The sequence below is a fragment of the Myotis yumanensis genome, unplaced genomic scaffold (genome assembly GCF_028538775.1).
Source record: "Myotis yumanensis isolate MYYU_CA2020_CCGP unplaced genomic scaffold, mMyoYum1.0.hap1 SCAF_8, whole genome shotgun sequence".
In the NCBI taxonomy this organism is placed as follows: domain Eukaryota; kingdom Metazoa; phylum Chordata; class Mammalia; order Chiroptera; family Vespertilionidae; genus Myotis; species Myotis yumanensis.
This window is the reverse complement of record NW_027223759.1, coordinates 84,745,102-84,761,039: the sequence shown is the minus strand read 5'-3', so window position 1 is coordinate 84,761,039 and position 15,938 is coordinate 84,745,102. Positions and strand designations below refer to the sequence as shown.

Genomic DNA, 15,938 nt, shown 5'->3' with positions numbered 1-15,938 from the left:
AGACAGACTCATAGATTCAGAAAACAGACTGACAGCTGTCAGTGGGGCAGGGGTGGGGAGCTAGGTGAGAAGGATGAAGGGATTAAGCAAAGAGGAGAAAAAGAAGACTCGTGCACACAAACAACAGTATGGTGATTACCAGAGGGAAGGTGGGGGGATGAAGTAGAAGGTAAAGGGATAAATGGTGATGGAAGGCTACTTAACTTGGGGTGGTAAACACACAATTTAATATACAGATTATGTATTATACAATTGTATACCTGAAACCTATATAATTTTACCCAATGCTGCCCCAATAAATTTAGTTTAAAAAAAAAAAGGTCAAGCCCTAGCCGGTTTGGCTCAGTGGATAGAGTGTTGCCTGCTGACCCAAGGGTCCCAGGTTCGATTCCAGTCAAGAGTAAGTACGTAGGTTGCAGGCTCCTCCCCGGCTCGTCCCAGGTCAGGGTGCATGCAGGAGGCAACCAATCAATGTGTTTCTCTCACATCGATATTTCTGTCTTTCCCTCTCTCTTCCACTCTCTCTAAAATCAATGGAAAAATATCCTCCTGGTTTCTGGGGCAGCGAGTGGTCGGGCCGGGTGCCGAACATGCAGGGCGGAAAGAAGAGTTGAGCGACTGCTCCGGCTTAGGCTCCAGGTTCCAGGTTCGGTAGGCTGGCCGCAGTCCCCCGGCCCACGCTCCTATATTTCGCCCGTGGGCATCCTGGCTGTGGGCACCCGAGAGGCGCGGGGCTGCTGGGGTGCGACATGAAGGTCACGTTGCTCGATGGGCGCCAGCTGCGCAAGATGCTCAGCAAGGAGGCGGCGGTGTGCTGCCTGGTGCTGGACTGTGGCCCTACCTGGCCTTCAGCGTCAACATCAACTCTGTGGTGCTCCGGTGGGCGGAGCGGACAGTTGCTGCGGGCGGGAGGTGGGGGTGGGGGCGGGGTGGGGGCGGGGTGGGGGGGGCGCGTGGCGGCCCTGGTGTGCTGGACCAGGGCAGCCGCCACTGGCAGAAGCTGCGTGAGGAGAGTACCAAGCGCGTGTTGTGCTCACCTCGCTGCTCGCTGCCTGCCTGCCAGCCCGTGGGTCTACTTCCTCAAAGGGGGATCTGAGACTTTCCACTGGGAATATCCTGATTGTTGCGTGGAGGTAGAAACCATCTCACAAGAGAAGATTGAGACCCAGAGAGTCCCCATCAGCCAGTGTGGGGAACCCGTGCTCAGCATCAGCTACAGGCCTGCTTATGACCAGGTCGGCCCAGTTGAAATCCTTCCATTCCTCCACCTTGGTGGTGCCTACCATGCATCCAAGTGCGAGCTCCTCGCCAAGCTGCACATCAGGCCCTGCTGAATGTCTTGCGGCGGACCTCCGAGGCCTGCACGAGCCACCTACACTACAAATGGACCCCCGTGGAAGACAGCCACACGGCTGACATGAGCACCCACTCTCAAGAAGCAATAGACTTCATTGACTGTGCCAGGGAAAAGGGAGGCAAGGTCCTGGGCCGCTGGGATCTCCGGGTCACTCACCATCTGCAAGGCTTACCTTCTGAAGACCAGGCGGTTGCGCCTGAAGGACGCCTTCCATTACATCAAGCAGAAGAGGGGTGTGGTCTCGCCCAACTCTGGCTTCATGGGCCAGCTCCTGAGTATGAATCTGAGATCCTGCCTTCCAGCCCACACCCCAGGTTCCCTCCTGCCAAAGGGAGGCAGCCAGCTCTTCCTTCAGAGCCCATTTGCAGACACTGGGCCCTGATGTGCCGGGTTCCTACTACACATTCCCTACCTCGGTGCTGGCGCCAGTACCCACCCACTCCATGGTCTCAGAGCTCAACAGGAGTCCCATGGCCACAGCCACATCCTGCTAAAACTGGATGGGGAACCCATCCAGCCCCAAGAACAACTGATTTTGTTCTTTAAACTGGTGGACATTTCATACCTGGACAATACTGAAGAACCCCTCTGTCCTGCTGCCCCTGTGGGATAGCGAAGGGTCCCCAGGCTTGCAAACGAACTTCAGACTGACCTCGGGGATAGGTTCTTGGGACCAAAGGAAGGCGAAGCCATTATGAGAGCACAGCTTGTGCTGACTACTGTACTTCCAGACCCCTCTACCCTCTCAAGATTGCTCAGTCCTGGCACCTCAAAGTTCGCCTTTTCATGTCAAGCGTAAGGCAATAGACACCTGCAGCAACATGGGAGAAAGCAGTTGCTAGACCCAGAGAAAAGGCAGTTAAGAAGTGGCAGTCTCCATGTCTGTCTCTGTTGCTTCAGGGAATAAGCCGATCATCTAGTCAGGCAAGTATCCCTATAGGATTTGTAGGGACCCCATATATATGCTGATTTGAACCCTCATATCCTTTTTAGATACCCTCTTTAGGTCCCATAGACGCAGTTTGTTGAAGTAACAAGATGTTAACACTTCCGAGTTGCCTTTTCACTGTGGGTTCCTCCCTGACTTTGGACTTTGGCGTAACTCTTACTCATACTTGAACCTTTCTTGTTACACCTCTACTCAAAGCAACTCTTGTGTCATTTTGAAGAGAGTTCCTTAGACCATAGACCAAAAATCACCCATTTGAGGTGGTGATGTGGGTGCCAGAAGAAAAGGGTATCTACCGTTTGGGTCAGAGTCATTGACATGTTCTTTCCCCAGCTTGCCGTCCTTATATGTGCTTGTCTCATCTCTTGTTAACACTCCCCCCCCCCCCCCCCCCCTTCCCCTGGAGATTGTCTTCAAGATGTTGATGTCTAGAATTTGTAGATTTCACAGTGTGGTACAACTTTATATTTTGTCTAGGTTATTTCTCCAGGGGAAAAGGCAATAATTTCCTAAAATCCATACGAATGTGAAGACAAGCAGTATGTTATTGGTTGTCATTTTTTACAGTATTAAATAAAAATAGTAAAAAGAAAAATATCCTCAGGTGAGGATTAAAAATAAAAGTCAACAAGAGTATATGCTTGTGTCAATTTCACCAAAACCTTACTAACACACGATGTTCTAGTACAATGGTCGGCAAACCGCGGCTTGCGAGCCACATGCGGCTCTTTGGCCCACTGAGTGTGGCTCTTCCACAAAATACCATGTGTGGGCGCGCATGTACAGTGCAATTGAAACTTCGTGGCCCATGCGCAGAAGTCGGTTTTCAGCCTGGGCGAGTCTATTTTGAAGAAGTGGCGTTAGAAGAAGTGGGGGGTGTCGGTTGGTTGGGCGACGCCACAGGATACCAGCGTGGGGGAGGCGCCAAATATCAACAGTAAACTATATAGGTAGGTTAATAACAATGTACTTACCTATATAGTTTAAGTTTAAAAAATTTGGCTCTCAAAAGAAATTTCAATCATTGTACTGTTGATATTTGGCTCTGTTGACTAATGAGTTTGCTGACCACTGTTCTAATATTTAAAAATTACCAATATAGTAGGTGTAAAGGACGATCTCTCATCTTAATGCCGTCTTCTCCAGTCTTCCAGACTTCCTTTGTCCTCTCAAGACTGCTCAGTCCTGGCACCTCAAAGGTCCTGGCACCCTAGGGCCACCTGGGTCCTTTGCTCTCAGCTGCTGCCAGGTAATTTCCCAAAAGGTGTCAACTGGTAGTAACCTGAAGAACTGCCCTAATTGGGACTTGAAAAGCTATAAGCACAGACTTGTATTAGGCAGCAGTGAGTTCCCTGAGGGTTCAAGTCTCAAAGAATTGCTGGTATTTGGGCAGCAACTCAAAGACCTGAACTTCTTGGTACTTGTACCACTTAAAAATACTAAAATTTAGGAAACCAATCTTCTTTTAAAGTTTAAAACTATTTCATTTTTTTTGTCAAAACAATGAAGATACATATTAATATCCCAATTTTATAGATAGGAAACTCAAGATCAGAGATATGAACAAGATCACTTGTTCAAGGCCATCCTGCTCAAATGGCAGGACCAGGATTTGAACCCGTAACTGGCTGCCCAGTCTGTGCTCTCCCTCTGCCTCCTAAGGTGCCTTGTCCTCAGCTGGAGCCTCCTAGGGCTCTGTAATACTGCCCTTCCACCCCATTCCCACCTCGGCACTAAATATATCTGGTGGCCCTTCCTCTTTCGTTAGCTGAAAGGGTCTCCTGGAAGTTCCAGAAGGTTCTTTTCAGTGACTTTTTTTTTCTGATAAGAGCTGAGGCTAGAGTCACCTCTAACCAGCATGGGGAGAAAGGCTATAGAGTCCAGAGTATAAGTTTGCACCATGAAACCCTCAGGATAAATAAACAGGACAGTATAAACATTGGGTCTCAAGAATGGGATCTGGAGCCAGACTGCTAGCTTCAAATTTTGGTTCTGCCACTTACAAAGCTTTATGATTTGGGTATATTTCTTCACCTTTCTGTGCTGTTTGCTTGCCTGTATAATTGAAATAATACCAACTACATGTCCTAATTTGGGGATAAGTTCTTTTAAATGCCTCTAAGAACCCAGCACAGTGTCTGGAGTACAATAAAGGCACCATAAACATTACTAGAGGGATGTGAGGACCTACACATCCATTTGGGACGCAGCCTGTGATGATGTGGGGGACGGCTTCCATGTGTGTGTGCTCAGCTCCAGGCACGGCTGCATGGGGCCCTGCACTGTGGGTACTGGCTGGTGGGGATGGAGGCAGCAGAGTAGGATCAGGGATGGGCAGAGCCAACGCCAGCACCTGGGACTCCCCTCCCTGTATTCTGGCTATGTTCGGATGTGTATGTGTGTGGTGGAGGGTGTATTTGTGTTTTGATGTAGCTCTGAAAACTATGAACATGTTGGGGGCAGGACTCAATAGAACTATGTCCCCTAGGGATCCAGGGCAGAGTGCTGATGACTGAGAAGATGCAGGGCTGTGTTCACTGGGTAACTTCCTGTCCCCTGGCCCATCTGCGAAGCCCTAGAGCATGTGTTTTAACCTTTTTGTGATCAACCCCCAAACTGTGTGGAGGGGCCCAATATATCACAGTAATTTGGAGGTCACCTTCCCCTAAAGCCTCTTGGCATCCTTGCTTCAGTAGTCACCTGAGCCCTGCAGGAAGTGACCCAGAAGTGTCCTGGTTTCCCCACTGAAATCAGCAACGATGGGAGATAAGGACCAGGCCCCGTCCCAAGTTGGGAAGACAGGACTGGGGTCACGTACCATCCGCACATCTAGCCAGCCTTACTGTAACTGCTGAGACTCCGAGGAGCCAGGACTGTCTGTTGTCGTCTCAGAGCCTCAATCATGTATTAAAAATGTTATGGAGAACCTCAGTCCAGAGCTATAAGCAAGATACAACCTGCCCTTGCAGATAGTACATTTCAGCAGGAGATGCTAAGCCACTAACCCCAGGGCAACTTACTTAATTACAGTTAGCAGTAAGGGCTAGGCAGAGGTACAGGGTGTGCAACAGGGCATGAATGGGGATGGTTACTGGAGTCGGGTCCCTGAGTAATCCTGCAGGAGAAAGCGCTTCAGGTGAAGGATAGAGCCATGGTAAAGGCCTGTGTGGGGATGGAGGGGAGGCACTTAAGCAACCACAGAGCTGGGGGAAGTGGGATGCAGGACAGTTGGGCAGGCCAGCAGGCCCGGGCTAAGAAATGCAACTTTAGCCAAAAAACAAGGAGATGCCAGGGGCGGGCCTGCAGAGAGAGGGTTTCAGATATTCATATTGCTTAGGCTTGGGCCAGGCTCGGGGAATGTGTGGAAGGCGGTGATGAGGAGGGGCAGCTCACAGATGGGAGGCTCTGAGCCAAGGTTCGGAGCTGGGCCCATGTAGAGCATATGCAGTGAGTGGGAACAGCCTATGAGCAGAGTCAAAATTTGACATGGAGTAGAGGGAGCCAAGTGAGCAGCAGTTTTAGGGGAACCCCCCCCCCACGCATAATGGGGCTCCCTTATCTTACCATTTGGGAAGGCAGGCTTGATGCCACCAACTTGGCTCTTGCAGGGGTGGTGAGAAAGTGAAGCACATTGAATCCAGACCCCAAACACTTCTACAGCCAAGACTAGGTGGTCCCATGTGGCAGCAACAGCAGCAGCAGCAGCTGGATGACATGCTGAGGGGCACTGAAGGTGGTATTTCTGAGGGCTTGTTCACCCATTCACTAACTCATCCATTCTTCTATGCATACATCAAGCCTGTGCCCAACACTGTCCCAGGGACCTGAGAGATGGGGTGCTCTGCCTCCAACAACAGTCTGACTAGGCCTGATATGGGGAACCAGAGGCTGGCAGAATGGAGCCAGAGCACTGAGTGCCAGCCCACAGCGAAGGACCCAGCAGGTAGGCCTGTTTCCTCATCATGCTCACTCTCCATTCACAGTCCGCTGCAGGAACTATGTGCCACTGAGTGGCCTCCCATAATGTTATGTACCCTTCCCCGAATTCTTCAACTCTTCCAGGGAAACATAATCACCAACAAAAACAACACAGGAAGCCTGGCTTGCTGATCACAACTCTCCTCACCATCCCCATTTGATCAAAGGTGGGCTCTGGCTCTAGCTACCAGAGGGCTCAAGGAAAACAGCAGGCTCAAGATGGGACACCAGGCCGGGTCGACAGTCCACCTCCACCCTTCTGCTCTCATCACGGTCTCCTGTCAGCCAAGTTCATCCCATCTCCATCTCCCCTATGCCCCACTTCACTTCCTCTCCTCTCCAAGCCCTGACCATGCTCGATATTACAACAGTTTAGCAATGGCTTTTCCTTCCTCTTCCTTTGGCCAGAGCTCCAGCCAGGTTTCCCTCACCATAGGTCCTACCAGGTTCCAGCCACACGTCTCCCCTTCAGGCCCAGGGGCTCTCCTGGGGCCCACCACACCTTGTTGGCTTCCCAGCACTTTCTGAGCATGCCAGCTGCACTTGGACACACCACCCTTAAAGCCCTACTGCAAGCTCATATTTCCCAGCCTCACAGGCACAGTAGCTTCTCATCTTGACCTCTCAAGGCTTTTTAAAAAAATGTTTTTATTGATTGATTTCTGAGACCGAGGGAGGGAGAGGGGAGATAGAAATATTGAGAAACATCATTGATTGGCTGCCTCCTGCACACCCCCTACTGGGGATTGAGCCTGCAACCCGGGCATGTACCCTCATTGGAAATCGAACTGGTGACCTCTTGGTTCCTGGGTTGATGCTCAACCACTGAGCCACACTGGCTGGGCGCCCCTCAAAGCTTTTATCTCTACTACAGAAGGAAACTGGGATCTGACCAACAGGCAAACCACGGGGTGGTTCTTCGCTGTAGGAGTGTTCACATCCTGCAAGCACCTCTGGTGGTGAGATGTATGACCTCATCCCCACAGCCTACTGGTTTCAAAGACCTAGAAGGAGGGACATCCCGTTTATTTATGCCACACTCCTTTGGCCAGAGGACCCACAATCCTGCCAGAAGTGTACATCATCCCCAATTTACAGTGGAGTAAACCAAGACTCAGATTCATAAAGGGATGTGCCCAAGGTCGCTTAGATCAGAAGAGGTGGGTTGAGGTAGAATCCAGGCTGTTTAACTCCAGTAACATTGGGCTGTGGGTGCAGAGAGCCCCCAGGGTCAATGGCAGGGTTGTGCCTGCACGAGCTGGAACTGTCCGTGAGATGAACCCTTCAGGAGTGGCCTGGGTTGCGTGTCGCCCTCCACATCTGCAGCATGGAATCCCGGCGGGTCGTGTAGGGTAAATGTTTGATGCGGAACCAATGTCTGGGAATGATGTTCCCACTGGGCGTATACAGCTTCTTTCCGGGTGGACCCAAGAGACTGCGCAGGACCAGGTTGCCAGACAGAACCTTCTCATAGAACTCCGCTCCACCCTGGGCGTAGGCTGCAGACATGGAAGCTGTGCGGCGGTCCAGCCAGGCTTCCAGGGCATGAGTGAGAGAGTCTGTGGAGAAGGCGTAAACCACAAAACCTACCACTGCTGCCACCAGGTTGAAGGCAACTCTTAAGTTCATGGGGCCTCCATAGAGCCCCAGGGCATGCTTGGCACTCATGCTCAGTGTCCAAGTTCCTGCCAGGCAAGCTGGGGCCGGCAGGGCCTGCAGGGCAGCTGTACCGCTCTCCAGGTACACCACCTCCCTGGCCAAGGCAAACTTCTGGGCATCATGGGACAGGGTCAGGGCATCTCTCAGCCGGGTACCTTCTGGGCTTTTCCAGTCCACTCTTTGCCCATGTACAATCACAGGGCGGTCAGTGTTGGTCAATGTGTCACCCAGGAAGCTGGCGGGGATGCCCACCACGGCCCCAGCAGGAAGTCTTGGGAAGCCAGCACTCACCGGCTGGAAGGTGAAAGTGGTGAAGGCCTTGTAGCAATGGCCTGACGGGACGCCAACGTCCTGTAGCACCTCTTGGAAGAGTCTCTGAAGCTTTGGGGAGAGCAGGGCTGGCTGGCCCTGAGGCCAGTACTGGTATAGCCATCGAACCACAGGATCTGGGAAGAGGTGGTACAAGATCTGGGCCCCAAACAGGCCCGCACAGGAACCCACCAACAGGCCTGTCCTATGTCTCTGCACAAATGCCGCGGCCCGCCACAGGGGACCTGCCATGGATGCTGCCACTGCTATACACCTGGGCGGAGAAAAAGAGAAGTCAGCCAACGGCTGGTCTGCCTGTAGACTGAAAATCCGCCCAGGGCCACATCCTTTCTAACCAGGGCAATACAACACAGTGGGGAGAGCCCGAGTTCCAACCTCAGTTCACCAGCCTCTCCATTGGCCAAACAGGCATGTGAAAATGACCCACCATTGGGGTGGCTGTGATGAGTAAATGAATGAACACACATAAAGCAATTAGTGTCTGGCACAGTAGTGGACAGCCGTGATCATTTCTGCGATTATTACTTTTGTTCCCACAGCATTACTAGTAAGTGCCCAACTGCCTCACTCCATTATTTACCCCAGAGTGAAGCGCTACAACCACGAATTTACAGGTGAAGCCTATGTTCAACTTACTGAGTACTACTGTATGTTAGATAATTCTGACAGCTTTGCATGTATTATCTCACAATGAAATGCTTACAACTCCATGACCTAATGACTACATCTGCCCCTATTTAAAGCAGTGAAAACTGAGGCATAGACAGGCTAAGTAAATTGGTCAAAATTCCAAACTAGTAAAGTGGCTGTTATGGGCTGAATTGTGTCCACCCAAATGCATATACTTAAGCCTTAACCCCAGTTCCTCAGTATGTGACTGTATTTATAGAGATGGGGCCTTTAAAGAGGTAGTTAAGTTAAAATGAGGTCATTAGGGTGGGCCCTAATCCAAGTTGACGTCCTCATGAGAACAGGAGATTAGGACACAGACACAGAGGGAAGATCCTGAGAGGTGACAAGCCAGAAAGCCATCACCCACAAGCTAAGGAGAGAAGCCTCAGACGCAACCAGCTCTGCTGACACCTCGACCTTGGACTTCCAGCCTCTAGAATCATTAGAGAAATAAATCTCTGCCATCCAGTTCTTGTCATGACAGCCCTGGCAGAATAGTGATTCAGGCACAGTATCTGCGCACAGGTGGTCAAGTGTTCACAGCAAACTTCGTTTTAGAAAAAATCTTAGCCTTGGCTGGGAGGCGTGGTTACTTACAGAGTCATCCCTACACCTAAAGGTTGCCAGTTTGATGCCTGGTCAGGGCACATACCCAGATCAGGGCAGGGACGGAGGCAACTGATTGATGTTTCTCTCTCACATCGATGTCCCTCTCTCTCTAAAATCAATTTAAAAACAGCATATCCTTGTGTAAGGATTGAACCAAAATTTTAATGCCAAATTGCAAACATACAAAAGTAGAAAAAAATATTACATCAACTTTAATCACATGTTTCATCTCTACTCCCACCCATATCCCCTCTCTATCTGGTTTATTTTGAAAAACATCCCGGGCAACCCATTACTTCAAATGTGAATATTTCAGGGAAGTTCACAATTAATTTAACTTTTGTTGAAGCTTCCTGTCCTCCTGTCTATAAAACGTTTGTGTGTGTGTGTGTGTGAGAGAGAAGTGTTTAATTAGAGAGTAAGTTGCTGCAAATAAGAACGCGGGGCACTTATTTTAGTAACAAATTCCTAGGGTAACACACGGCCCTTTTTTCCGATGAGGAAACAGCTAGGAAAAGAAGGGTCCTGGTCAGGTTCCGATGCCCGGCACCTGCGCCCAGGCCGCCCTGTCGGCACGCATCGCTCTGAAGCTGTGAGAGGACTTCCTGCGGCTCCCAGCCGGGCCCCCAGGCTCCGCGTGGGGCTCCCACTCGCTACCCGCAAGGAACCTGGGGGGGATCGGCCCCTGGGTGCCCGCACCGACCACCCAGGCCCGCACGCTCACCTCCGCCGCCTCCACGGATGCAGCCTAGGACGCCGCAACGTGTGCGCGGATGGGGGCGGGGATAGGGGGCGGGGATAGGGGGCGGGGATAGGGGGCGGGGATAGGGGGCGGGGCCGGTCGCAAAGCACGCCGGGCCTGCGCGGGAGGCTCCTCCCCCAACTGAGCGCCTTACGGGTGGTCTGCGACCTGCAGCGTCCTGGCGGCGGATTGGCCGCTCGGTTTAACTCTGGAGGATACGCGGCTCCCCGGGGTTAGGAGGCGGGTCATAGCCCAGCCTCCGTGGGAGTCCCTGCCCGCCCGACTGCCGGGCTGTGAGCTTTTCTGGGAGGAAGCGCAATGCATCGCCGGCGGGGTGCTCTGGGCCTTAATAACCACGCCCTCTGCCCCGCACCCCAGTTCCCTTCAGGTGATTCACATTGTACAGTCCGTAGAGCAGCGTCTCATCTGTCACCTCGCCTTCCAGCAGCTCTATGAGTAGGTCAGGGATGGGCTTGCCTGTGCACCAAGCCCCGCTTGCCACCTGCTTTTGTAAATAAAGATTTATTGGAATACTGTATAGCCAATTGATTGGGGATGAGAGTACCTACTAGTCACTAGGACCTAGTGTAATTGTGGGGATTCAACGAGTTCATGTGTGGATAGTGCTCAGCACAACCCGTGCATGTAACTGTTAGCTCTTAATATTAAGATCTGTTCTGGTTCTGAGACTCCAACTTTGGCTGCTCAGTTGTTTGTATGCAAATGATGCTATAACATCTTTTAATATGTGACCTCAGCCAGATCCAGATGTGGGATATTCTACAGGGCAAATGATGTGGTCTTTCTAACAAATCAATGGCATGAAAAAGATGGAGGCAAAGGAGACTTGAAAGATAGCAGTTCAATGCGACATGTGGCTTTTATTAGGGTCCTGATTAAGTGAGTTTACTAATTGTCAAAAAAGACGTCATATTCATATTTCCCCAACTTTGGGGGGAAATCTGAATATGGATTGAGTATTAGGTGAAATTAATAAATTGTTTATTTTGTTAGGTGGGATGAAGCATGATATTTATGTAAACAAAAAAGCCCTTGTCAACTAGAGATGAATATTGAAGTACTTAGAAGTGAAAAGACATGATGTCTGCTATTTAGTTCAAAAGATTACAGCCAGAACAAAACAACAATAAAACAGGCATATATGAAACAACACTGACAAAATGTTGGTAATTGTTGAAGCTTCATGACAAGTTTGGGGGGGGGGAGGTTCATCAGACTGTGCTGTATTTTATATATGTCTAGATATTTCCATAATAATTTTTTAAAAAATATATTTTATTGATTTTTTTTACAGAGAGGAAGGGAGAGGGATAGAGAGTTAGAAACATCGATGAAAGAGAAACACCGATCAGCTGCCTCCTGCACACCTCCTATTGGGGATGTGCCCGCAACCAAGGTACATGCCCTTGACCGGAATCGAACCTGGGACCTTTTAATCTGCAGGCTGACGCTCTATCCACTGAGCCAAACCAGTTAGGGCTCCATAATAATTTTTTAAAAAATATATTTTATTGATTTCTTACAGAGAGGAAGGGAGAGGGATAGAGAATAAGAAACATCGATGAGAGAGAAACATCGATCAGCTGCCTCCTGCACATCTCCCACTGGGGATGTGTCTGCAACCCAGGTACATGCCCTTGACCGGAATCGAACCTGGGACCTTTCAGTCCGCAGGCTGACCCTCTATCCACTGAGCCAAACTGGTTTGGGCGATAATAATTTTTTTATGTGTCTTTAAAAATAGGCTGACCATTTTGAGTTTATTCTTGTGTATGGTGTAAGTTGGTGGTCTAGTTTCATCTTTTTGCATGTGTCTGTACAGTTTTCCCAGCACCATTTGTTGAAGAGACTGTCTTAACTCCATTGTATGTTCTTGCCTCCTTTGTCAAATATTAATTGACCATAATGGTGTGGATCGATTTTTAGGGTCTCTGTTCTGATCCACTGGCTTATATGTCTGTTCTTGTGCCACTACCAGGCTTTGATTACAATGGCTTTGTAGTATAGTTTGATATCTGCTATTGCGATCCATCCAATTTTGTTCTTTCTCAAGATTGCTGTAGCTATTTGGGGTCTTTTTGGTTCCATATAAATTTTTGGAGTATGTGAAGTATGCTATTGGTATTTTAATAGGCGTTTTATAGAATCTATAGATTGCTTTGAGTAGATGGACATTTTAATGATGTTAATTCTTCTAATCCATGAACATGGTACACACTTCCACTTGTATGTATTTTCCTCTATTCCACCCCGTCCCCCAACATCCTATAGTTTTTCTAGTGTAGATCTTTTATCTCCTTGGTTAAGTTTATGTGAGAAATGCTCACCTGTCTGAATTCAAATAACGGACTCAGAGATAGAAATATGGCAAAAATGACACTTTTAATACACTCTCCAGAGTAGGTGTCCCATCCGGTTATACAGGCACATCTGGGGCAGCAAACATAGCCCATGTATTCAGTCCCTCCTCCAGTTCTCTTTGGCTGAGCACCATGGGGGTCACCTGTTTCCTCATACATCGCCTATGTCTTGCTGTTTCCCATTGGGCAATTTAAAAAAAATTGAGCTGAGGCCTTCTCTAGTTGCCTCCACCTCCCCCTGTCCCACCGAGGCAGGACCCTCAGGCTGTTTCCACCATGATGCTGGCCCATGTGCCCTTTGTTCTTACATCCTCTTTCTTTCTCCCTACGTTCTGTTTGCCCTGGGGAAATTCAGCAAATCCCATCTAAAGCTGACCATGCTGGAGATGGATCACAGAGGTCCATTTCCTTCAGTTTATTCCAAGATATCTTATTTTTTTAATGGGATTTTTTTTTTTTAAGTTTCTCTCTCTGAGAGTTCATTATTGGTATATAGAAATGCCATCAATTTCTGGGTGTTGATTTTGTATCCTGCTACTTTGCTGAATTCATTTATTAAATCTAGTAACCCCGAAACACCAATCAGAAAGAACATATGCACCTCTATGTTCATAGCAGCATTATTTACAATAGCTAAGATTTGGAAACAGCCCAAGTGACCATCAGTAGATCAATGAATAGATAAAGCTGTGGTACATTTACAATCGAATACTATGCAGCTGTAAGAAAGAAGGTTCTCTTACCCTTTGAGACAGCATGGATTGACTCATGCTAAGTGAAATAAGCCAATCATAGAGAGACCAATTTCAAATGATCTCACTTATTTGTGGAATCTGATGAACAAAATGAATTGATCAACAAAATAAGACCTGAGACATGGAGATATGGAACAGACTGGCATATCTCAGGGAGTTGGGAGGACAAGAAGAGATAAACCAAATAACTTATATACTTACTAGAGGTCCGGTGCATGAAAATTTATGCACTTGGGGGGGGTCCCTCAGCCCGGCCTGTGCCCTCTCATAGTTCAGGAACCCTTGGGAGATGTCCACCTGCCAGCTTAGGCCCACTTCCTGGGGGATCAGGCCTAAGCTGGCAGTCAGACATCCCTCTGGCAGCCCAGGAGTCCTTGGGAGATGTCCGACTAATGCTAAGCCATTAGTCGACATCCTTAGTTCTGCCACAGTGGGGGGAGAGGCTCCTGCCACCACTGTTGCATTGGCCAGCCATGAGCTGACTTCTGGCTGAGTGATGCTCCCCCTGTGGAAGTACACTGACCACCAGGGGGCAGCTCCTGCATTGAACGTCTGCCCCCTGGTGGTCAGTGTGCATCATAGCGACCGGTTGGTCTCGGTCATTCCATTATTAGGGTCAATTTGCATATTACCCTTTTATTATATAGGCTATGCATAGCCCATGGACACAGACAATAGGGTGGTGAACGCCTGAGGGAGTAGGGGCTGGGCAGAGGGGGAGTAAATGTGAGGGAATGATGAACATTTGTATTACTGGGAACAATAAAAAAATATATATATATATTAAAAAAATAGGCTGACCAATTTGACTTAATCAAATGAAAAACTTTTGGTCATTAAAGAACATTATTAAGAAAGTCAAAAGACAAAACAAGTCAAGAGACAGTTCACAGAATGGGAGAAAATATTTGCAAATCATATATATTGTAAGGGTCTAGTATGCAGAATATGTAAAGAACTCCTAACAACTCAACAACAAAAAGATAAATAACCCAGTTAAAAAATGGGCAAATAAGATTTATAAATGGCCAACAAGAACATCAAAAGATGTTCATCATCATTAATCATTAGGAAATCCACACTACCGATAAGATACTACCTCACCTACTAGAATGGTCATAAAAACAACAAACTAACAGAAAATAAATGTGTGAGTGTGCAGAAACTGAAACACTCGTGCATTACAGGTGGGAATATAAAACGGTTCAGCCCTTGTAGAAAATAGTTTGACAGCTCCTCACAAAGTTAAACAGAATTACCATATGATTAAGCAATTACACTTCTAGGAATATACCCAAAAGAATTGAAAGCAGGTACTTAAACAAATACTTGTGCACAAATGTTCACATATAATCACAGTAACCAAAAGGTGGAAACAACCCCAATGCCCATTAACTGATGAATGGATAAATAAAGTATGGCATAATCCACACAATAAAATATTATCCTATATAATAAAAGCCTAATATGCAAATTGTCCCCTCCACCGGGAGTTTGACCGCTCACTGTGATGTGTGCTGACCACCAAGGGGCGGCGTGGAACATGGTGGGCGTCGGTGATGTGGCACTGGCAGCTGGCAGCAATGGAGGCACTGCTAGCCCTGATGGGCCCGACGAGAGCGGCACCACGGTGGGATAGTGGAGCAGGAGAGTGGGTGGTACCAGGCCAAGGCAGGTGGGAGCAGGGCCTGATTGCCCCGCAGATGGCGACCAGTCAGGGCAGCGGAGAGCGGGCCACCACCCAGCTCCCAGGTGCTGAGGGAGCTGGGCGGGGCTCGATTGCCCCACAGACTGTGACCAGGGTCCATTACAGAAACAGGGCAAATAGCAATATTAAAATATTTCTTCTAATTATTTTCCTTTCAATGTGCACTAATCCATCCACTGGGCCACTAGTTTGGTCATAAAAAGGAATGAAATGCCAATATACGCTACAACATGGATGACCTTGAAAATATTATGCTAAGTGAAAGAAGCTCATCACAAAAGGCCATATGTTGTATGATTGCATTTATGTGAAATGTCCAAAATCTATAGGCGAATCTATAGAAACAGAAAGGCTGTCAAGGCCTGAGGGAGAGATAATGAGGAGTGACTGCTAATGGATATAGGGTTTCTTTTAGGATCAATGCAATCAAAATATTGATTTAACGTGTTATTTAGCAACATAAGAAAATAAGGTAATTTCCAGGAGGGATAAGGCTACTAAGGAAATAAAGCTGGTACTAGGATAAAAGCGATAGGGTGGGGAGATTCTTTAGCTACGTGTTTAGGGAAAGCCTCTCTCTACCGAGGTGAAGTTTGGGCTGAGTCCTGAGTAATGGGGAGGATAAGAGGAAGATCTGTATGAAAGTTGTCCCAGCAGAGAAGACAGCCAGTTCCATGGCCCAAGGACAGGAACAAGAGTGTGTTTGAAGAGCAAAAATACCAATGTAGTTGGCGGGGACTAGGATGCCTTAGGCCCTTGCATTTTATTCTAACTGCAATAGTAGGTCATTGGCGACTT

The 15,938-nt window shown here is 48.4% G+C and overlaps 1 protein-coding gene and 1 pseudogene across 1 annotated transcript; one reads left to right on the top strand and one right to left on the bottom strand.

Moving 5' to 3' along the window:
* Positions 1–749: 749 nt before the first annotated feature.
* LOC139015746 (dual specificity protein phosphatase 5 pseudogene) lies at positions 750–1,851 on the top strand (annotated as a pseudogene).
* A 5,444-nt stretch (positions 1,852–7,295) lies between these two features.
* TMEM177 (transmembrane protein 177) lies at positions 7,296–10,304 on the bottom strand. Its single transcript, XM_070423486.1, has 2 exons — positions 10,279–10,304; positions 7,296–8,526 (listed from the first exon to the last, which is right to left on the bottom strand). Exon 2 carries the CDS (start codon positions 8,502–8,504, stop codon positions 7,569–7,571), a length of 936 nt encoding a protein of 311 aa, XP_070279587.1. The 5' UTR covers positions 8,505–8,526; positions 10,279–10,304; the 3' UTR covers positions 7,296–7,568.
* Between the last annotated feature and the right edge of the window lie 5,634 nt (positions 10,305–15,938).

Coding starts and splice junctions, on each gene's coding strand:
- TMEM177 (XM_070423486.1), bottom strand. CDS start 8,504: ATGGCAGGTCCCCTGTGGCGGGCCGCGGCATTTGTGCAGAGACATAGG.